This window comes from Myotis nattereri, assembly GCF_964212035.1.
Source record: "Myotis nattereri genome assembly, chromosome: 8".
NCBI classification, from domain to species: domain Eukaryota; kingdom Metazoa; phylum Chordata; class Mammalia; order Chiroptera; family Vespertilionidae; genus Myotis; species Myotis nattereri.
The window spans coordinates 2,720,374-2,738,504 of NC_138083.1; the positions used below are offsets into that span (position 1 = coordinate 2,720,374).

Genomic DNA, 18,131 nt, shown 5'->3' on the forward strand with positions numbered 1-18,131 from the left:
CTCCCTTGCGTAGCACCGATGCTGGAAGTTTCTGAGAGCAGTATCCTGGTGCTGGACATCATACTTTAACTGGTCAACACGAAGTTTGGCATTCTGTCTTTTGTTGGGAGGCTCCTTGATGGACAAAATCTCCAGGCGTTCCTGGTGGCTGAATATCTGGTATGCTTGCTTGGATTTCGTTTTCTACTAAGTGCACAGACTGCTTGTCTGCCGTCTCCCGGTGTCCCATGTGAGACTGGATCTGGTGGACCTGCTTGTGCGTTTGCTGGTACAGCGGTTCCATGTCGCCGGCCCAGCTGGGTCTCGCTCCATCTTCCTCCGAACCTGATTCCGCTTCTTGAGTGTGTCCCTTATGTATGTGAGGAGTTGAAATCTGCAGTCTGCTGGGCTGGGCTGCAAAAGCGCAGGTGGTTCCTTTTGTGCCACTGGCACAGCCTGGCTGGGGATGTAAATTGAGTGGGGCGGGGTCTCAGAGAATCACCAGGACGGAGCAAACAGCAATGGTTGTCGTCAGCGTCTCCGCAACTCTGTGTCTCCGCATCCCCGAGTCCCAAGCCCCCACGGCAACAATGATCCCTGCGAGCAGCTCTGCGAGAAAGCCACCCTCGCTCTCGGACTCGCTGCAAGACAGTCCCGCCTCTCCCCGTAGGGGTCTGGGACCTCAGAATCCCACCCCAAACAAGCTCAGTGGATTCAAGAGCTTGTATACCCTTCCGATTGAAAAAAACTGCGCATCCAGTTGCAGCCCGCCTGGCATGTGCCTCCGTACCTCTGTTCTTGGCACCTCTGCACCTCCTACTCAGTCTCAATGCACTTCTTTCTTTCCTTCCAGTTGTAGAACTTCCACTGGGCCAGCTTTCCCATGGTTCTGGATGATAGCTGTTTTGTCTTATAGTTGGTAGTTTCAATGTTGTTGTGGGAGGCAGCACACACAGGTCTATACCTTATGCCGCCATCTTGGTTCTCCCACTCTCTACCTTTTATAAAGTAAATAAATTTTTAGAAAAACTGAAATTCTGACCAATAAGCTGGGGGCCTGGGAGTGCTGTTCTGCCTGGGACTGGGCTTGGGCATGGCCCCCGAGCTGTAGCTGCTTGGCTGCTTGCATCCCCAAGCTGCAAGGCAGCCATGGGGAGGTGGAGTCGGGGCACTGTCCTCTGCGCACCCTGGCCAGGGCTGGCCGGCCTCCTCCACAGGACAGGCTGTCCTTGCCACAGGCTCAGGGCCAGGTTTAGGAGAGGGCAGAGCTGGGGCCTTGGCTCTCCTAGATGAGCCACCTGGCCTGGACCTAGGGCCCTAGGTCTCTGAGGCAGCCTCTGCAGGCACCCCGCCCCCCACCCTTCTCCCCGCCTATGTGTGAGTACTAGGCAGGAGGCCAGCGGAAATCAGTGTGTGGGCAGCTGGAGGAGGGAGTGACGAGCTGGTCCTAGCCACTGGCCAGATCCCCAGCTGCAGGAGAGGTGGCCAGGCCAGGGCCTCAGCGGGCCAGCCGTCCTTCACTCTGTGCAGCTTGCCTTCGCTGCTCCTGGCTCCTCATGGGTGGCCTATGGCAGGTCTGCCTGGGTGAGGGCACACGATACTGATGTCTGGGCCACTCTAGGTGAGCTGTCAGGCTCCGGCGCCCTCACCCGCCCCCTCCGCCCTGGCTTTGGCCTCTTTCCTGTCCCCCAGTGTCTTTGGTCTCCCCGCCCCCCACAAAGGCCATGTAATGGAAAAGCTTGTCATGGGGCGGAGACAGGAAGTCACTGGGTGGGGGCCAGGCCAAGGGTGGGCAGATAAAGGCAGGAGGCTTGTCTAAGGGGTGGCCAGGCACCAGGGACAGAGCACCGAGCTGGGGCCCAACGGTCAGCAGGAGGGCTTCTCCTGAACCTGGTGAGTCTGTCCTCGCCCCATTGTGTCTCCACGGCCCCCATTCATTCGCTCGCTCGTTCTTGTGCTGTGCGCTGGGAACCTGGAGGCTGCGGCAGGCCTAGCCCCTCCGGAGGTGCAACAGGGCCGCAAGAGGCCATTCTGTCAAGCCAGGTTTCCAAGATGAGGACTGGGGCGAACAGTTAGAGTAGCCAGGCAGGGGTAGGTCATTCCTGGGTGGGCCCCCCTGAGTCCAGCTGGGGGCTGACCAGCTCCCAGAAAACAAACACACACGTGCCGACACCACCAGACAAGCTCGTGCAGCAGCCACATCCACCCATAGACATGCATACACACGTGTCCTAGGAGGAGAGGGTGCAGCTGTTCCCCCCAGCCCCTGCCCCCTGGGGGAGACAGCCTCCTCCCTCTTCTGGAGGGTCAGTGGGGGCTTGTCTCCTCCAGCTGGGTCCCCTCATCAGAAGCAGCTCAGGGAGACTGGCCACAGGTTAGGAGACTCTTGGGCTCATTTCTTGCCAGGGGCCCCTGGAGTGATGGAAGTGCGTCACCTTCCAGACAGTCATGGCGGAGGGTAATTGGGGGCCAATGGGAGGAGGGGCAATTCCTCTGGCACCTCGGAGCCTCCCAGGTTCCAAGGTCCAAAACTGTCCAGGGGACAGCACCCAACACAGCTATTGGACACATCAGGAGAGTCCAGTTTGAGGAGAAGACTCGGTGGTGCCCTCAGGGATGGATGAGCCCACCCCAGGTACCCTCTGATGGACCGATTGGGGGTTGGGAGCCAGGTGGCCTTCGAGCTGCCTTTTTGAGCATCTGGGCCTCTCTCACCTAGAAGAGAGAGGAGAGCTGTGAGGATGGGGCTGCAGCCTGGACATATCCACAGAACCTGGGAGGGGACAGTTGGGCAGGAGGCAGACCTGGAGCCACTTCCTATACTGGTTCAGAAGCTACTGGTACACTCAAGGGGCGGGTCCAGGAGGAGAAACCTGCCCGTGAGGGCTCTACCAGCTGCCCCTGGACAGTGCCTCCAGGACTGACCAACCTGAGAATGGTGTCTCCAGGTCAATCTCAGGTTCGTCAGCCCGTGAGGTGCTGCCCCTTACCCGCAGTGGCTGCCACAGGCACACATGGTTGTCACACTGAGTCAGGCATGTTGCACATGCCCACAGGGTCTGGAGGGCTGGCAGGGCCTCATGGTGCCTCAGCTGGCACACCTGGAGGCAGGAAGCACCTCACTTGGATATCTGGGCCCCGGGCCTGGTGCAGCCCCAAGGGCATCAGGGGAAGTCCTGGGAGAGGACCTTCTGCTCTGGTCCCTGGGCCAGACCTTAGGCTGGAAGCTGGGGGGGCGGGGGGGGGGAGAGGGGTGTTTAGGCTCTTCAAGGCCAAGCTGTGTTTGAGGGGAGCAGGGGGGAAGGGTGCACAGGGTTCAGAGGTGGGAGGTGGTGGGGCAGTGGATAGCAGGTGGATTTGGCTGTGCTTGGGTGAAAAGGGCAAGAATGGGGCAATTCCCACAGGGGTTTGTGGGACCAGGTCTGTGATGGGGCTGGAAGCAATGGCCACTTCAGGGGTGACACATCCACTGGGGCAAATGCTAGGTAGGTGGGCCTACTCCAGGTGCGGGTCCTTTGGCACATCTGCTCACCAATGGGCTTCCAGCTAGGGGCCAAGAATCACCAGGTGCCACGTGGCTGGATGTGGGCTAGCTGCAGCCCTGACCTTCCCTCAGTCTCCATGTACCCCAGTCCCAGTGGGCGTTGAGGGCGTGAGTGTCAGCCACCAAGATGGCTGGGGGACAATGCATCTAGGGGAGAGGGGCCCTTGTCCCGGCGCTGGGGGCGGTGCCTCAGACACTCCCCAAGTTCTGGGGAATCAACATCTAAACTGGGGTGCCCAGCAGGGTTTATCCCTCTGAAGCAGAGGCTCATCCCCCACCCCCACCCCCGAGACTGGAAGTGGGAGACGTGGGGACAGTGAGCCAGGCAGCACCACCACCAGGATGTGACCTCCGGTCGGTGCGACTGGCACTGGCCCTGCTGTGTGCTCGCTCGCTGGCTGGGGTCCCGGGGCCCAGAGCTAGGGGAGAACTTCGCACTTCGTGCCTGGGCGTCCCTCCAGACCTGGCGGCCCCCGCGTGTCCTGCGGATCCTCCTCGCGCCCTCTGGGGCTGGACGCTCTGGTTCCTCAGGTCCTGCCATGGTTATTGGGCAGAGGAAGTTCTCGTGTGGCCCTGGAGACCCAGGTGCTCAGGTCCCCGCCTGTCCTTGCCGCAGGAACCCACGTGTGTGACAGACTTGCAGGCCATTCCCTCCAGCTTCTGCGATAAACCACTTCAAGCGGTCGTGCTGATTGGCACAGCCCACAGGGTCAGGCAGCGCATCTGACGCAGCAGGCCCCAGCGGTTTCGGAGCAACTGGTCCAGGAGGTCCAGGCCCAGGGCGCCCCCGGGGACCACTCACCTCTGGGTCAAGCCCCTCCAGCTGGGCGCTCGCCCCATCAGGTAGGTCCAGCTGCACACAGAGCCCTCTGCCAGGTCCCTAGGGTCGGGTGGGGCATGGGGGGGGCTCCCGACAGGCCCCGCCCTTCCATGTAGACCACACCCCCTGCTAACACCTGCCTGCAGGGCTCGGGCTCCAGGCCACCTGGTCCCTGGTTGTGCCCCTGGCAGGGACCCCTGCCAGCAGCGGGCCGGGAGGACACGGCCAGGACAGCGGAGGGCTGGGTTACTTTATGATGGTCCATAGAGTCCCATAGAGAAAATATTGAATATAATCGTGGCTCTACCTAATTAGGATAACCAGAAGAGTAAACAAGCCCTGGTTGGTTTGGCTCAGTGGATAGAGCGTCTGCCTGCAGACTAAAGGGTCCCAGGTTCGATTTCAGCCAAGGGCACATACCTGGGGTACGGGCTCGATCCCCAGTGGGGGGCGTGTAGGAGGCAGCCAATCAATGGTTCTCTCTCATCATTGATGTTTCTATCTCCCTCTCCCTTCCTGTCTAAAATCAATAAAATATATTTTAAAAAATATTAAAAAAAAAAAAGAAGAGGAAACAGTAAGGAAAACGTCTCAGAACACTAGGGCTGGCAGGGAGGTGGGAGGGGCCTGCAGACAGGGAAGGCGCCGGGTGGGCAGGCCCACTCCTCTTCGGTGAGAAACTAAAACCACCGCGTCCAAGAGCCCAGCCACCAGGCGCTGTGGTCCATTCAGCTGGGGGGCACTGCTCAGCAGTCAGGGCACAGCCCAGGATGCTTCTTGATGGGCCCTGACCGGGGACGAATTCACAACTTTGTTGTATCAGGACTACGCTCTAACCAACCGAGCTACCCGGCCAGAGCCGATGCTGGTTGAACTTTTTCAGAATGTTTTTGCCTTGCCCTGAGCTAAGACCAAAGGCACAGAGGAAGACGCACGCCCCCACCCCAAGAGACAGCTGCAGCCCGCACCCCTGGCCTTCTGGCTTAGAGCGGCCTCTCCCGCCTGCTGAGCAGAAGGGGACACACTCATGGAGGCAGAGCTGGCAGCTCTTATCTCAGGGGCAAGGCCACAGGCACAAGGTGGTCTCAGTGCAGGGACAGCCACCCCGCCATCAGTGGTGGGAAGGTGGGCCTCTCCTGGGAGGACTGGGAGACCACCAACGTGGGGACAGATGACCCAGGGGGGACAGTAGTGTCCAGGAGTGAGGACCCGAGTTTTCGCCACAGGGATGTCCCGGTGGGGCAGGCCTCTGAGTGGTCAGGTCCAAAGGTGGGCATGAATGGAGCTGCCCAAGGTCAGCATAGAGCACTGGCACAGCTGAGAGAGAGAGAGGGCCCTGTTCCAAACACTGGCAGCCGCCCATGCAGCTGGGTGGTCAACTAATGGGCGTGGGAGGAGTGGAGCTGCTGTCTCCAGGGGGGACGACCGTGCGGGCGCCCCTGGCCTGCCGGCACACGCCCTCAGAGGGCTGCAGAGCCCAGTCCCAGCTGCCCTGGGCCCAGGGCTCTCAGGGCTCCCATTTCTCTTTCCCTCCAGTCTCAGCATTTAGAAAGCGGAGGGGAAGGACATCCGAGCCACACGTGAAGCAGGCAGGTGGGCGTGGCTTCCCCGCCCCCAGGGGACTGAGGAGGGACCCCCAAGGTCGGCTGGCCCTCAGGCCAAGACCCCCCAACAGGGACAACTAAATAAGACATGCCTGGTCTGCAGTGAAAACATTTATTTTACAACAGTTATCTTTATTCTAGGTCAACATTCAGACATACAAGATGGAGGTCACTGTGGGGAAACATCCTAGTCCTCTGCCTGGCCCTGGGTGTGCCCGTGGGGTCAGGGCCTGAGGCGCCCCAGCTCCACCAGGCTCCACTCACAGGACAAAGCCAGTGCGGACAATGCTTCCCACGCATTGCACTTCAGTTTTAAAAAACAACGTCAACATATTTCAGTGCAAACTGCCTCCCCTCACTTAGCGTGAAACATGAGTCCATTTTCCAGGGAAACAAAATCGAAGGTGTGCCTAGGACCAGGCCACCCCTCCTGGAGCGCGGCAGCACGGCCCTGCTCCTCCCCGCGACCCCCGGCCCAATTTGTGGTCCCAACAGAGACTGTTTAGAATGCAGTTGGTCACTGATTGTATCTGATGCTTAGAAAATTGGTTTTAAATGTTCCAAGTGGAATGGGTTTCTACCACCTCCCAGATGTCACACAGGGACATTCACCTGTGGTTCAGGTGATCACGATGGGCACCCTACCCCGGGTAAGCCGACACTGCAGTGGGCTCAGGCACCACGCCCAGCCATCCGCCCAAACTCTAGGTACACGGCGGCATCAGCGCTGTTTCCTGAGCAGCCAGCAGAAGAGCTCTCAGGACCCCCTCCTGCCCGGACTCGTCAAGAAACAGGCTGTGTTGGAGCCAACTTTTATTGTACTTGCTGCGTTGCCACTGGACAGCAGCAGCCAGTCCTGCTGCGCGATATATACATATACACATATGTACACACACGGAGACGCACCACTGCCCACACCTGCAGCACAGACTAACCGTGCCTGTCAAGACTGTAAAGATGCAGCTTTGGCCAATTGCACAGGCGGAAGGTTCACAACCAATAACAAAGCAAGCAGGTCAGTCCTGTGTCGCATGGGCTCACAGCTGAGAACGTGAGGAAGGAATGAGGTCAGCCCCCTGCCTCACGCCCATCCCCACCGCCCCTGGGAGATGCACCAAGATGACAGCCAGAAAGGACAGACAGGCCCCACCCCGCCCCGAGCCCGGTGGCTGGCAGCACTGTGTGGGCTCCTCAGGCACAGACCGCCCCCTAGAACATCGAGGATTGGTCCTGGCAGGAGCCTGGCGGCGAAGCCCAGGCCGACAGCGTGAAGACACCGCCTGCTCTAACCACAGCCACTCTGACCTCTTCCTCTGCCAGGCCCCAGCGGTGCGGCTGCACTGACGGATGGGACAGTGGGGGGAGGCTCACACACCGCGTGGTAATGTCTAAAGCAGTTTGAAACGAGAACAGAGCCAAAAGGAAGACAAGGCGAGACACATCACTGAGCAGAGCAGAAGCCTACACACCAGCAGCTGCCATCAGACATGCTTCCTGCAGGGCGCCCACTGCACTGGCTGCCCGTCAGGCCAGCCCTGCCTTGGCAAATCGGATGGGCTTCCTCTGACACAGACCCCAACACCCCCGGGCCACACACACTACCTGCCGTCTGACACCAGCACTGGCCACACCTGGCCCAGCTCTGGAAGGCACAGGGTTGCCCCCCACTTAGCATTCGAACCAGTGCCTTTCCAGGCGCAAGAACTCTGCTCACCAAAAACAGACCAGGCAGAAGAGGGAAATGCACCGGGACCTTCGTCTTGAAAGCGACCACAAGAACACTCGGAAGGGGCCTGCCCTCGGGGCTGCCCGCGGTCTTCAGCACCATCACCGCGATCTCGTTTTACAGATTCTGAGGCCTGCCGTCCCTCCCAAGCCACCCTGCCCCGAAGAGCAACACCACGCTGCCGCCGGCAGACACCTGGCGGGAACGCAGTGACACACACGGAGAGACCTGGCTGGGTGGAGATTTAAACTGGGTTCCTGGTCATTCTGGGGAAAGCACCTCATTTCCTAAACCACTTCCAGAAGTAGCCCAAGGTGGCCAGGAGCTCCAGCTGAATCCTGGGCTTCGGAACCGGGGTCGGCACAGGAGATGGCCTGTTCTCGCCTCCTACCTCGCTCCCCGGTGGGTCAAACAATGAGTTTCTTATCCTTTTAGGAGAGGCCTGGTTTTAGCAAATTAGTTCTAACTCAACATCACAGTGCAGGGATATCCTCTCATTGAACATCTTCATGATCACTACAATGAACAAAAAAACCACAATGGGACCAAGCAGCTGCCTAGGTCCTACGCTGGCCTGCAGGAGGGCCAGCCGGGAGGGGCCCTAGGACTGAGGGTTCTGCAAGTGGCCAGGCCCCCACACACAGCTCTAGCTAGCACAGCCTGGTGGGCAGCAAGGGCCACAGGGGAGAACAGTGGCTTCAGGAACATGTCTGGTTCAGCCAAGCCAGTGAACCACGTCGCCCAGCCTTCCTGAGCTTGTCCTTCACTCTCCTGGGACACACAGGAGCAGCGAGAACATTCATTCTGCAGACACCAGGCCCACGTGGGGCCCTTGAGCCTCCAGAAGCTGGGTGTAGGGCCAGCAGGGAATCTGCTATTTGGTACAACGTAACTCACACCTCCTCAGTCCCCCAAAGCAGGGGCGCCATCAACCAGGCCTGGGACAGAAGGAAGGACAGACTTCCAGCAGTTCACAAAAGGCTCTGCCCGCAACAGCAGTGAGATCCTGGTCTGGCTGCTGGCTAACAAGCCAAGGGCGCCAGGCTCCCCTGGCCCACGGCTCCCACGCTGAGTGTGCCTTTGATCCAGCGGGTCCTTCCCCAGGACCCTGATGCCTCTGCCTCTGGCTGAGGAGCAGCTGAAGGAAGAGGGTGGGAAGGGGCTTGGGAAGCAGAGAGGAGGCTGGGCAGCCAGGCGCCACCGGCAGCCTGGACTCAGCCTGACTGACTGTCTGGGCCGCAGCTGCCACTGTGGTGCTTCGACATCCAAGATGGTTACAAAGAAGCCTGGTTTCAGCAAATTAGTTCTAACTCATCCTGGAGGAATGTGGAGGCTGACACAGAGAAGGGAGAGGGGAGACGCCGGTTGTGGCCATTGACCCAGCTCGTGGCACAGGGGACTCGGGCTAGACCCAGGACGGGAGGAGGTCTCACATCAGGAGCTCCCGGTCCCCACAACACACTCACCCTCGGAAAAGCCCCGCCACAAGGCCATGCACACAAGGTGAGCAGCAGCTGCATTAACTGTCCTTGCCACCAACACCCGGGGGCGTCACAGTGCGGAGAGGCCCTGCCTGAGGCCCCTCCTGGACCAGACCCACAGCTCTGCAGGCAGCACCTGCCGGTGTAGGAGCACAGAGCGGGCGGCCCCTCCCACCTGCTGGGGACACACCACGTGGCAGCTCAAGGCAGCGACCTGACAGCCCGGCGGTGCCACCAGTGCTCAATGTGGTCTCGCTGCAGCACGTCCACAACACAGACAGACATGGAACAGACCCCACACATGCTATTAGAAAGGAAAAACAGAAGACGGCGACCGTAGCTAAACTGCTTTAAATACTGCATGCTACGCACTTCACGTGTTGGGGTTGGCGGGCGGGTGGGTGGGCACAGAGGCGGGAGGGCCCTTCCCAGACCAGAGCGGCTCCCTCCCCACCTCTGTGACTACAGTTCATGATTCTCAGGTTGAAGTGGCCGGGTGCTGATTGATCCGCACATCACAGCTTCTCCTGAACTTAATTGAACCCGTCGGTGTGGTAGCTGGGGTGGGACTCGGCTGTGAGCTGAGTGGTCTCTGTGGCGGACGCTGGCTGTATGACAATCGGTGTGTCTGTGGCCTCTGAAAAGTAATCACACGCATGTTCATCGCATGAGGACGGCGGCCTCCCGAGTGCACCGTGTGCCCCGTCAACACGTCCTCCTGTGACAATGCTCCGTCGCTCTGCTGGGGCACAGGTGGCAGGACAAGCACTCGGAGGGAGAGGCTGTTCACGAACCTCCCCCCGACCTGACCACCTCGTCGCCTCAGGCCGCCGCGGGCCCAAGGCCCGCCCCACCTACTTGGTCCCCAGGCACTACAGCTAGCGCAGCTGGCGGGCAGGGACAGCCCCTCGTCTGCTTTACCTCCGAGTCCACGTTCAACCTCAACGGGCCCAGCTGCCACACACATCCTGGCCCCATGTCAGTGCCCTCCTGTTTGACAAGACAGGTGGACACGGGTGAGGGCCCGTTCTGGCGCCACCCCACGCACGCAGGCGGGCCCTGGCGGCACTCACCCCGCTCGTCCGACTGCAGCTGCGCCTCCAGGTCCTCGGGGGACACGTAGAACTCGGTCTCCTCGCCCTCGGGCGCCTTGGGCTTGCACTTCCCGCAGCAGCAGTTGAAGCAGCAGCACAGGCAGCAGCAGCAGTAGCAGCAGGTGAGGAGCCCGCAGAAGACAAACAGGGCCTGGGGAGGAGGTGGGCGCTGGCTGAGGTGGCTCCAGACCGGGGACTCCCCAATGGGGCACCCCCACACACCCGCTGCTGCCCTATGAGAGCGACAGACAGACGGGCGGGCGCTCCTGTTCTCCTCCAGATCGAGGAGTGTAAGAAAGGACCAACATGGGAGTCAAGAGAGACAGAGCATCCAGGTGCATAAAGAGAAACTATTTACAGAGGGGGGCTGCGAGCAGCCCTAGCAGCAGCACCCTGTGTCCTCACACGTGACAGGGCTTTGAGTGAGTAAAGGAGAGTGTTGAGAAACGTTCAGTTGAAAGGCACACAACTGCCCTCACTCACACGGGATGAGCGGGGTACAGCCACCCACCAATCACCACTGTCAGGAGTGCAGAGCACACGATCACGCAGGGACCAGTGAGTCCGACACCCGCCGCCCCGTCAGCTCCACGCCCTCACCTTTGCCCACCAACTGGACAGCACGAAGTAGGTGTTCACGTTCTCCTCCCCAAACTGCTCAGCCACGTACAGCCCCAGCGAGCCGTACTTGTCGTAGATGTTCCTCTTCGTGGCGTCCGTGAGGATGGTGTGTGCGTTGTTGATCTCCTTGAACTTGTCCGCAGCCTCTGGGTTGTCAGGGTTTTTGTCTGGGTGATATTTCAGGGCCAGTTTCCTGCAAACCAAAACCATTGCTTGGTCTCACGTTTCATGTTCACCCACTGGATGGAGGTGCCAGTGGAAGGAACATTTGCCATGACCATCTCACTTTCCTCCTCTCCACAGAAGCCGGGAAGGTGTGGGTCAAAAGAAATCTCTGCCATCGTTTCCAATTTTCCACAGCACAAAGGCAATCCCTACCCTGACCTCTAGTGTCCGAGCAGCTAACTGCACACTTCCCCGCACGAAGCAACAGGCAGGGGGTCTGATAAGGCACTTTGCTGTGTGTTTAGTCATCACAGCTTTACCAATGACACCGCACCTAAGGGCCCATTCAGGTTCAGCCTGGCGGTTACAACAGGCAAGCCGACTGTCACCACCGTGTGGCACCAAGTCCCTCTTCCAATGGCCAACAGCCCCGCTCAGCATGTCAGAGCTGCTTGCTGCAGGACTGCCTACTCCAGGGTAGACAGTCTGGAAACATTAATGTACCCATTTTAAGGCACAAGGGATCCACTGTACATACAAAGATGTTAAATACTAAGTCAGCCAAGAAAAAAATTAAAAAAAAATATATATGGTCGTTCTTGGTCGGTGCCACTCACACGCACGGGGCACGGCTCTTACCGGTAGGACTTTTTAATGTCGTCTGAGGTTGCGTTCTTGTCCAGCCCCAGAACATGGTACAGCGATTCCCCAGAGGTAGAGAGTGAGCGCTGTCGCTGGTCGGCCATGGTAGGTTAGTCTACAAGAAAAATTCAAAGAAAACTCAAAAAGTATGAAGTGTGCAGACACGACACCCAACCGCAGCCCAGCAGTTTTCACTTGTATGTGCGGAGGCTGTAACGCCACCAGCCTAAGCTGAGTTTCAAAATTAAGTGGGTTTATTGTAACACCTAGAGCAGAGAGTATGTACAGCTAAAAGAAAAATGAAGAGACTGTCAAAATAAAAATGCAAGACCCACTCACTACGCTGTCCACAGAGACAAACCACAAAGGCAGGTCCTCTGAATACCTGGGACAGAAAGAATGGAAGAAGCAGGGAGCCCACAGCTACAAAACCTTAATGCTTATACCCTTTCTCTGAAATGACAGACAACAGAAGATAAATCACCCCAGGTACTAAGGCCTGAAGAACACCATCTTAGTTGTAATTCCAGTTTGGTGACCTCCTGGTTCATGGGTCGACACTCAACCACAGAGCCATGCCAGCTGGGACAGGACATTCACTTTTTAAAAATCACAACATGGAGAACCCAGATGGCGGCATAAGGTATAAACCTGTGCGTGCTGCCTCCCACAACAACACTGAAATTACAACTATAAGACAAAACAGCTATCATCCAGAACCACGGGAAAGCTGGCCGAGTGGAAGTTCTACAACTAGAAGGAAACAAAGAAGCGCATTGAGACCGGGTAGGAGGTGCAGAGGCGCCAAGAACAGAGGTACGGAGGCACGCGTGAGGGGGGCTGCACCGGGATGCGTGGTTTTTTTCAATCGGAAGGGGGTACATGCTCTCGAACGCACTGAGCTCATTTAAGGCGAGATTCTGAGGTCCCAGACCCCTACGGGGAGAAACTGGACTGTCTTGCAGTGAGTCAGAGAGCGAGGGTGGCTTTCTCGCAGAGCTGCTCGCAGGGATCATTGTTGCCGTGGGGGCGCGGAACTCGGGGACGCAGAGACACGGAGTCTGAGGAGACGGCTGACGACAGCCATTGCTGTTTGCTCCGCTCTGGTGATTCTCTGAGACCCCGCCCCACTCAATTTACATCCCCGCCCAAGCTGTGCCAGTGGCGCAAGGAACCACCTGTGTTTTTGCAGCCTAACCCAACAAACTGCAGCTGGGTCAGAGAGCTCCAAAACTTCCAAATTTCAAACAAAGAGGAGAAATCTGTTGAAATCGCTGTAGCTCCTGCTGGGTGGACCCACACAGTGGTTGACTTGGAGATCCAGGAGCCAGGGTACTCCTGGTCAGATACCAGATTTCAACTCCTCACATCCATAAGGGACACACTCAAGAGGCAGACTCAGTGAGCACCAAAGCCCCACTGGAGCAAGTCCTGCTCCATAATGGTGTCTCCAGCACAGCAGTTCTTCCACTATAGACACAACAGGTCCTCGCAGTCAGCCAAAAATGCGGAGACAAAGAAACATGTCACAAATGAAAGAAATGGAGGAAAGCAAACTAATGGAGGACATAGAGTTCAAAACCAGTTATAAGATTACTCAAGAATCTTCTATGAACCTCTGAGGAACTTAGTGAGACCTTCAAGGATCTTAATGAGAATGCCAAAGAAATGGAAAAGGACCAGTCAGAAATTAAACATACACTGACTGAAATTAAAAATAAAATACAGAGATCAACAGCAGACTAGAGGATCCCAAGAATCAAGTCAAAGATTTGAAATATGAAGAAGAAAAAACATCCATCCGGAAAATCAAAACGAAAAAAGAATCCAAAAATATGAAGATAGTGTAAGGAGCCTCTGGGACAGCCTCAAGCATACCAACATCCGAATTATGGGGGTGCCAGAAGGAGAGAGAGAGCAAGATACTGAAAGCATATTAGAAGAAATCATGACAGAAAACTTCCCCTACCTGATGAAAGAAATAGACTTACAAGTCCAGGAAGCGAAGAGAATCCCAAACAAGAGGAATCCAAAGAGGACCACACCAAGACACATCATAATTAAAATGCCAAGAGCAAAAGACAAAGAGAGACTCTTAAAAGCAGCAAGAGAAAAACAGTCACCCACAAGGGAGTACCCATACGACTGTCAGCTGATTTCTCAACAGAAACTTTGCAGGCCAGAAGGGGGTGGCAAGAAATATTCAAAGTGATGAATATCAAGAACCTATAGGCAAGATTACTCTACCCAGCAAAGCTATCATTCAGAATTGAAGGTCAGATAAAGAGCTTCACAGACAAGAAAAAGCTTAAGGAGTTCATCACCACCAAACCAGGAATATATGAAATGCTAAAGGGTATTCTTTAAGAAGAGGAAGAAGAAGAAAAAGGTAAAGATAAAAATTATGAACAACAAAGTGACAACAAATAAATACCTATCAACAAGTGAACCTAAAAATTAAGTCAGAATAAACTGGTGAATATAATAGAAGCAGGGGCATAGAAAGGGAGTGGACTGATAATTCTTGGGGGGAAGGGAGTGTGGGGGGGCAGGAAGAGATTGGACAAAAATCTTACACCTATGGATGAGGACAATGGCAGGGGGTAAGGGCATGGGGTGGGATGGGAACCAGGTGGAGGGGAGATATGAGGGGAAAAAAGAGGAACATCTGTAATAATCTGAACAATAAAGATTTATTAATTAAAAAAAAAATCACAACATGCCCCAAGTTCAATTATCCACAAAAAGATGTGAAACCTATCGGTCACTGAGAAACGACGCTATTGCACGTGCACTAGAAGAGCATGTGTCAGTGAGGAGGAGGGTGTGAAGCACTGGAGCTCCCGCGGGCTGCGCCCCTTCAGGACAGTCTACAGTGCTTCACCCACACTCATCACAGGCCCAGCAACTCCACTGCCGGCGCGGCTCTCACCTACGCCTGCACAGACTTACACACAAAGGTTCACAACAGCCAAACTCTGGAAACGACCCAAATGCCCATCAGTAAATGAATGGATGGACAAAAAGGGGTCTAGGGTAACCCATTTTGGGCCCCCTTCCTGCTGCCTTGCAGCAGAAAGTCTACATACCCGCCCCCAGTTTTGCATTCCCCCAATACATTTTGTTTTCTTCCCACCAAAGAAAAGAGGGGTCTGAACCAGCAGAGCGATATGTCCTGAGTGGGACCTGAGAGACAGGGAGCTGCTGCACACGCAGAGCCACCCAGAGGGCAGAGGACAGAGCATTACCAAGGTCTCAGGACCCAGCATGCCACTCCCTGGTAATTCATCCAAAAGAAGAGAAAACACATTCACACAAAAGCCTGTGCACAAAACATTCACAGTGGCATCAGCCTGATTCCTTCAACTGAATGCATTTCCTCAGTAAACACAAAACTGCGATGACAGACGACGTGTGAGCCTCACACAGGCTAGTGGACGGGGGAGGTGTGGAAGGGCAGCAGCAGGGCCCCGTGGTGTTGGTTTGTTCAGTACCTTGACCAGCGGTTCTCAACCTGTGGGTCGCGCCCCCTTTGAGGGTCGGATGACCCTTTCACAGGGGTCGCCTAAGACCATCGGAAAACACATATATAATTACATATTGTTTTTGTGATTAATCACTATGCTTTAATTATGTTCAATTTGTAACAATGAAAATATATCCTGCATATCAGATATTTACATGATGATTCATAACAGTAGCAAAATTACAGTGATGAAGTAGCAACGAAAATAATTTTATGGTTGGGTCACAACATGAGAAACTGTATGAAAGGGTCGTGGCATAAGGAAGGTTGAGAACCACTGGTTTAGACCATGGGAATCAGCCTGAAGTAGAGACAGACAGCATATTGTTATCAGCAGCAAAGGTGGGATCTAAATCACCAGCCACAGGGAAAGGCACCGTCCACTGCCTTTGCAGGCAATGCCTGAGCGAAGCTTCAGCTGCCCCCCAAAAGGAGGCTTCAAATACCTCTGAAAAAAACCTGCCCAGCAGGAATAAGAAAGGCACAGAATACAGTCAACTGAGCCAGACAAGAGCTGAGAGGAAACCACTGGTGTGCAAACAGAGGCCCCTTTAGCGCCAAGGCCACGTTAGACACCTGGCAAAACAGGCTCCACTCCACACCAAGAAGCTCCAAACAGCAGAGAGAAAAGACTTTCAGCTGCAGGCCTGTGCCAACCAGCGTAAGGTCAAAGGCACGGAACGCAGCGTCGGGGGACAGGGCTGCTCTGCACCCCACAAGACACCACTCTGTGGAGGAAGGAAGCCAAGGAGGACGCGTGATGGGGTGGAGGGACTGAGGCTGGCAGGAGAGGCCAGGCAGGTGACAGGGAATTCACAACAGACAGCAGAAGGGCACAGGGTGGCCACCAGGGTGTGCTGGCGCCTCCACCCCTCCAGGGCCCACGTGGATGGTCAGCCTGGTCCCTGAGAATGAAGCACAGAGAAGGAAAATTGGTATCTGAACCTAAACTGAAGGGCATGACCTTTTGCCCTAGGAACACCAGGTAAGCCACCTGACCCCTACTGAGGGCAGAAAATAAAACAAGTCTCCTTCCCCAAAAAGAGGATATGTTGGAATCAGGACAAGAGGATTCCAAGCCTAGTTCTGGGCAAGTTGGTGCAGGGCTCTGGGTGCCTTTAGTCACTGCGGACAGAAACAAGGACATGCACCCACTTCACAGCGGGGCCGGCACAGAGCCAGGAGGCCCTCAGTACAGAGCAGCGACTGGGGCTGCTTACCTGGCATATTCTGGCCAACTCTCCCCACTAAGTACTGTGCCACTGTAACCCACAGAGAGACACAGCCCTGCAAGTTTAACTACTACTCCTTACGGCACTGGTCCCAGAACTGTGCTGGAGAATACAGATGCGACAAAGTATTTTTTTAAAATACATTTTTATTGCCAAAGCCGGTTTGGCTCAGCAGATAGAGCGTCGGCCTGCGGACTGAAGGGTCCCAGGTTTGATTCCGGTCAAGGGCATGTCCCTGGGTTGCAGGCACTTCCCCAGTGGGGGATGTGCAGGAGGCAGCTGATCGATGTTTCTCTCTCATCGATGTTTCTAACTCTCTATCTCTCTCCCTTCCTCTCTGTAAAAAATCAATAAAATATATTTAAAAAATAAATAAATAAAATAAAATACATTTTTATTTATTTCAGAGAGGAAGGGAGAGGGAGAGAGACAGAAACATCAATGATGAGAGAGAATCATCGATCAGCTGCCTCCTGCATGCCCCACACTGGGGATTGAGCTGCAACCTGGGCATGTGCCCTGACCAGGAATCGAACCGTGACCTCCTGGTTCATAGGTTGTCACTCAACCACTGAGCTACACCAGCTGGGCACGACAAAGTATTTTTTTTTAAATACATATTTTATTGATGTTTTACAGAGAGGAAGGGAGAGGGATAGAGAGTTAGAAACATCAATGAGAGAGAAACATCGAACAGCCGCCTCCTGCGCACCCCCTACTGGGGATGTGCCCGCAACCAAGGTACATGCCCCTGGCTGGAATCGAACCTGGGACCCTTCAGTCCGCAGGCCGACGCTCTATCCGCTGAGCCAAACCGGTCAGGGCGACAAAGTATTTTTTATTCTCAGTTAGTGCCTGCTAAATACTTGACCTCTAGACCCCACCCATGGAAAAACATCAATAATTAATACTGCCACGTCCAAACAAATGCTTTTATTTAAAATGCTGCACTGCCTGGCCAGAGTGACTCAGTGGATGAGTGTTAGGCCCTGTGAATTGGGCCTAAGCCAGGAGTCAGACATCCCTCTTGCAGTCGGGGCTCTCGCAATCCAGGCCGCCGTGGTGCTTGCCAGCCGTGAGCCGGGCTTCTGGCTGAGCAGCGCTCCCCCTGTGGGAGCACACTGACCACCAGGGGGCAGCTCTTGCATTGAGCATCTGCCCCCTGGTGGTCAGTGTGTGTCATAGCGACCAGTTGTTCTGCTGTTCAATCAATTTGCACATTATGCTTTTATTATACTAGGGGCCCATGCATGAATTCGTGCACTTTGAAAGGAACTGTGGGCCGTGAGGCTGTGGTGGGCACAGGGGCAGATCTCGGCCCATCCTTCGAGCCCACGCCCAGCCCCTCCCACTGCAGTGCCAGTCTCCTCTCTGCCAGCAGCCCCACTCCCGCCGCTGACAGTGCAGAGCAATTGGGGTTGGCACCAGCAGTGGGTGTGAGTGGGACTGCCACTGTCAGCGGGTGCGAGCAGCGGCTGCCGGCCCTGATCGCCCCTCAGGAGCAGGAGGAGGTGTAGAAGCCCTGAGGGGCAATCGGGGCCGGCAGCCGCCACTTGCACCCGCTGACGGTGCCATCAGCGGGTGCGAGCACTGGGCGGGACCATGGCACACAGGAGCAAAGAACTTTCAGTAACCACCAGAGGCTTGCCCCGATGATAGTGACCGGCGCCCCGCCTTGGTCTGGCGCCCCCGCTCAC

At 55.9% G+C, this 18,131-nt stretch overlaps 1 protein-coding gene across 3 annotated transcripts in view; it reads right to left on the bottom strand.

The window, feature by feature from the left end:
• Positions 1-18,131, bottom strand: part of LOC308523402 (dnaJ homolog subfamily C member 5) — a 290,237-nt gene that overhangs the window by 256,695 nt on the left and 15,411 nt on the right. For 2 of the 3 annotated variants that reach the window (XM_081097336.1, XM_081097337.1), the window contains exons 2-5: positions 11,674-11,791; positions 10,849-11,062; positions 10,228-10,399; positions 6,046-9,791 (exon numbers count right to left, since the gene is read on the bottom strand). In XM_081097336.1, coding sequence (XP_080953462.1) covers positions 9,688-9,791; positions 10,228-10,399; positions 10,849-11,062; positions 11,674-11,780 — 597 coding nt within the window. In that variant the 5' untranslated portion in view covers positions 11,781-11,791 and the 3' untranslated portion in view covers positions 6,046-9,687. Of the gene's footprint in view, positions 1-6,045; positions 9,792-10,227; positions 10,400-10,848; positions 11,063-11,673; positions 11,792-18,131 lie in introns of those variants that run through there. The other variant, XM_081097335.1, reaches the window with a different exon arrangement.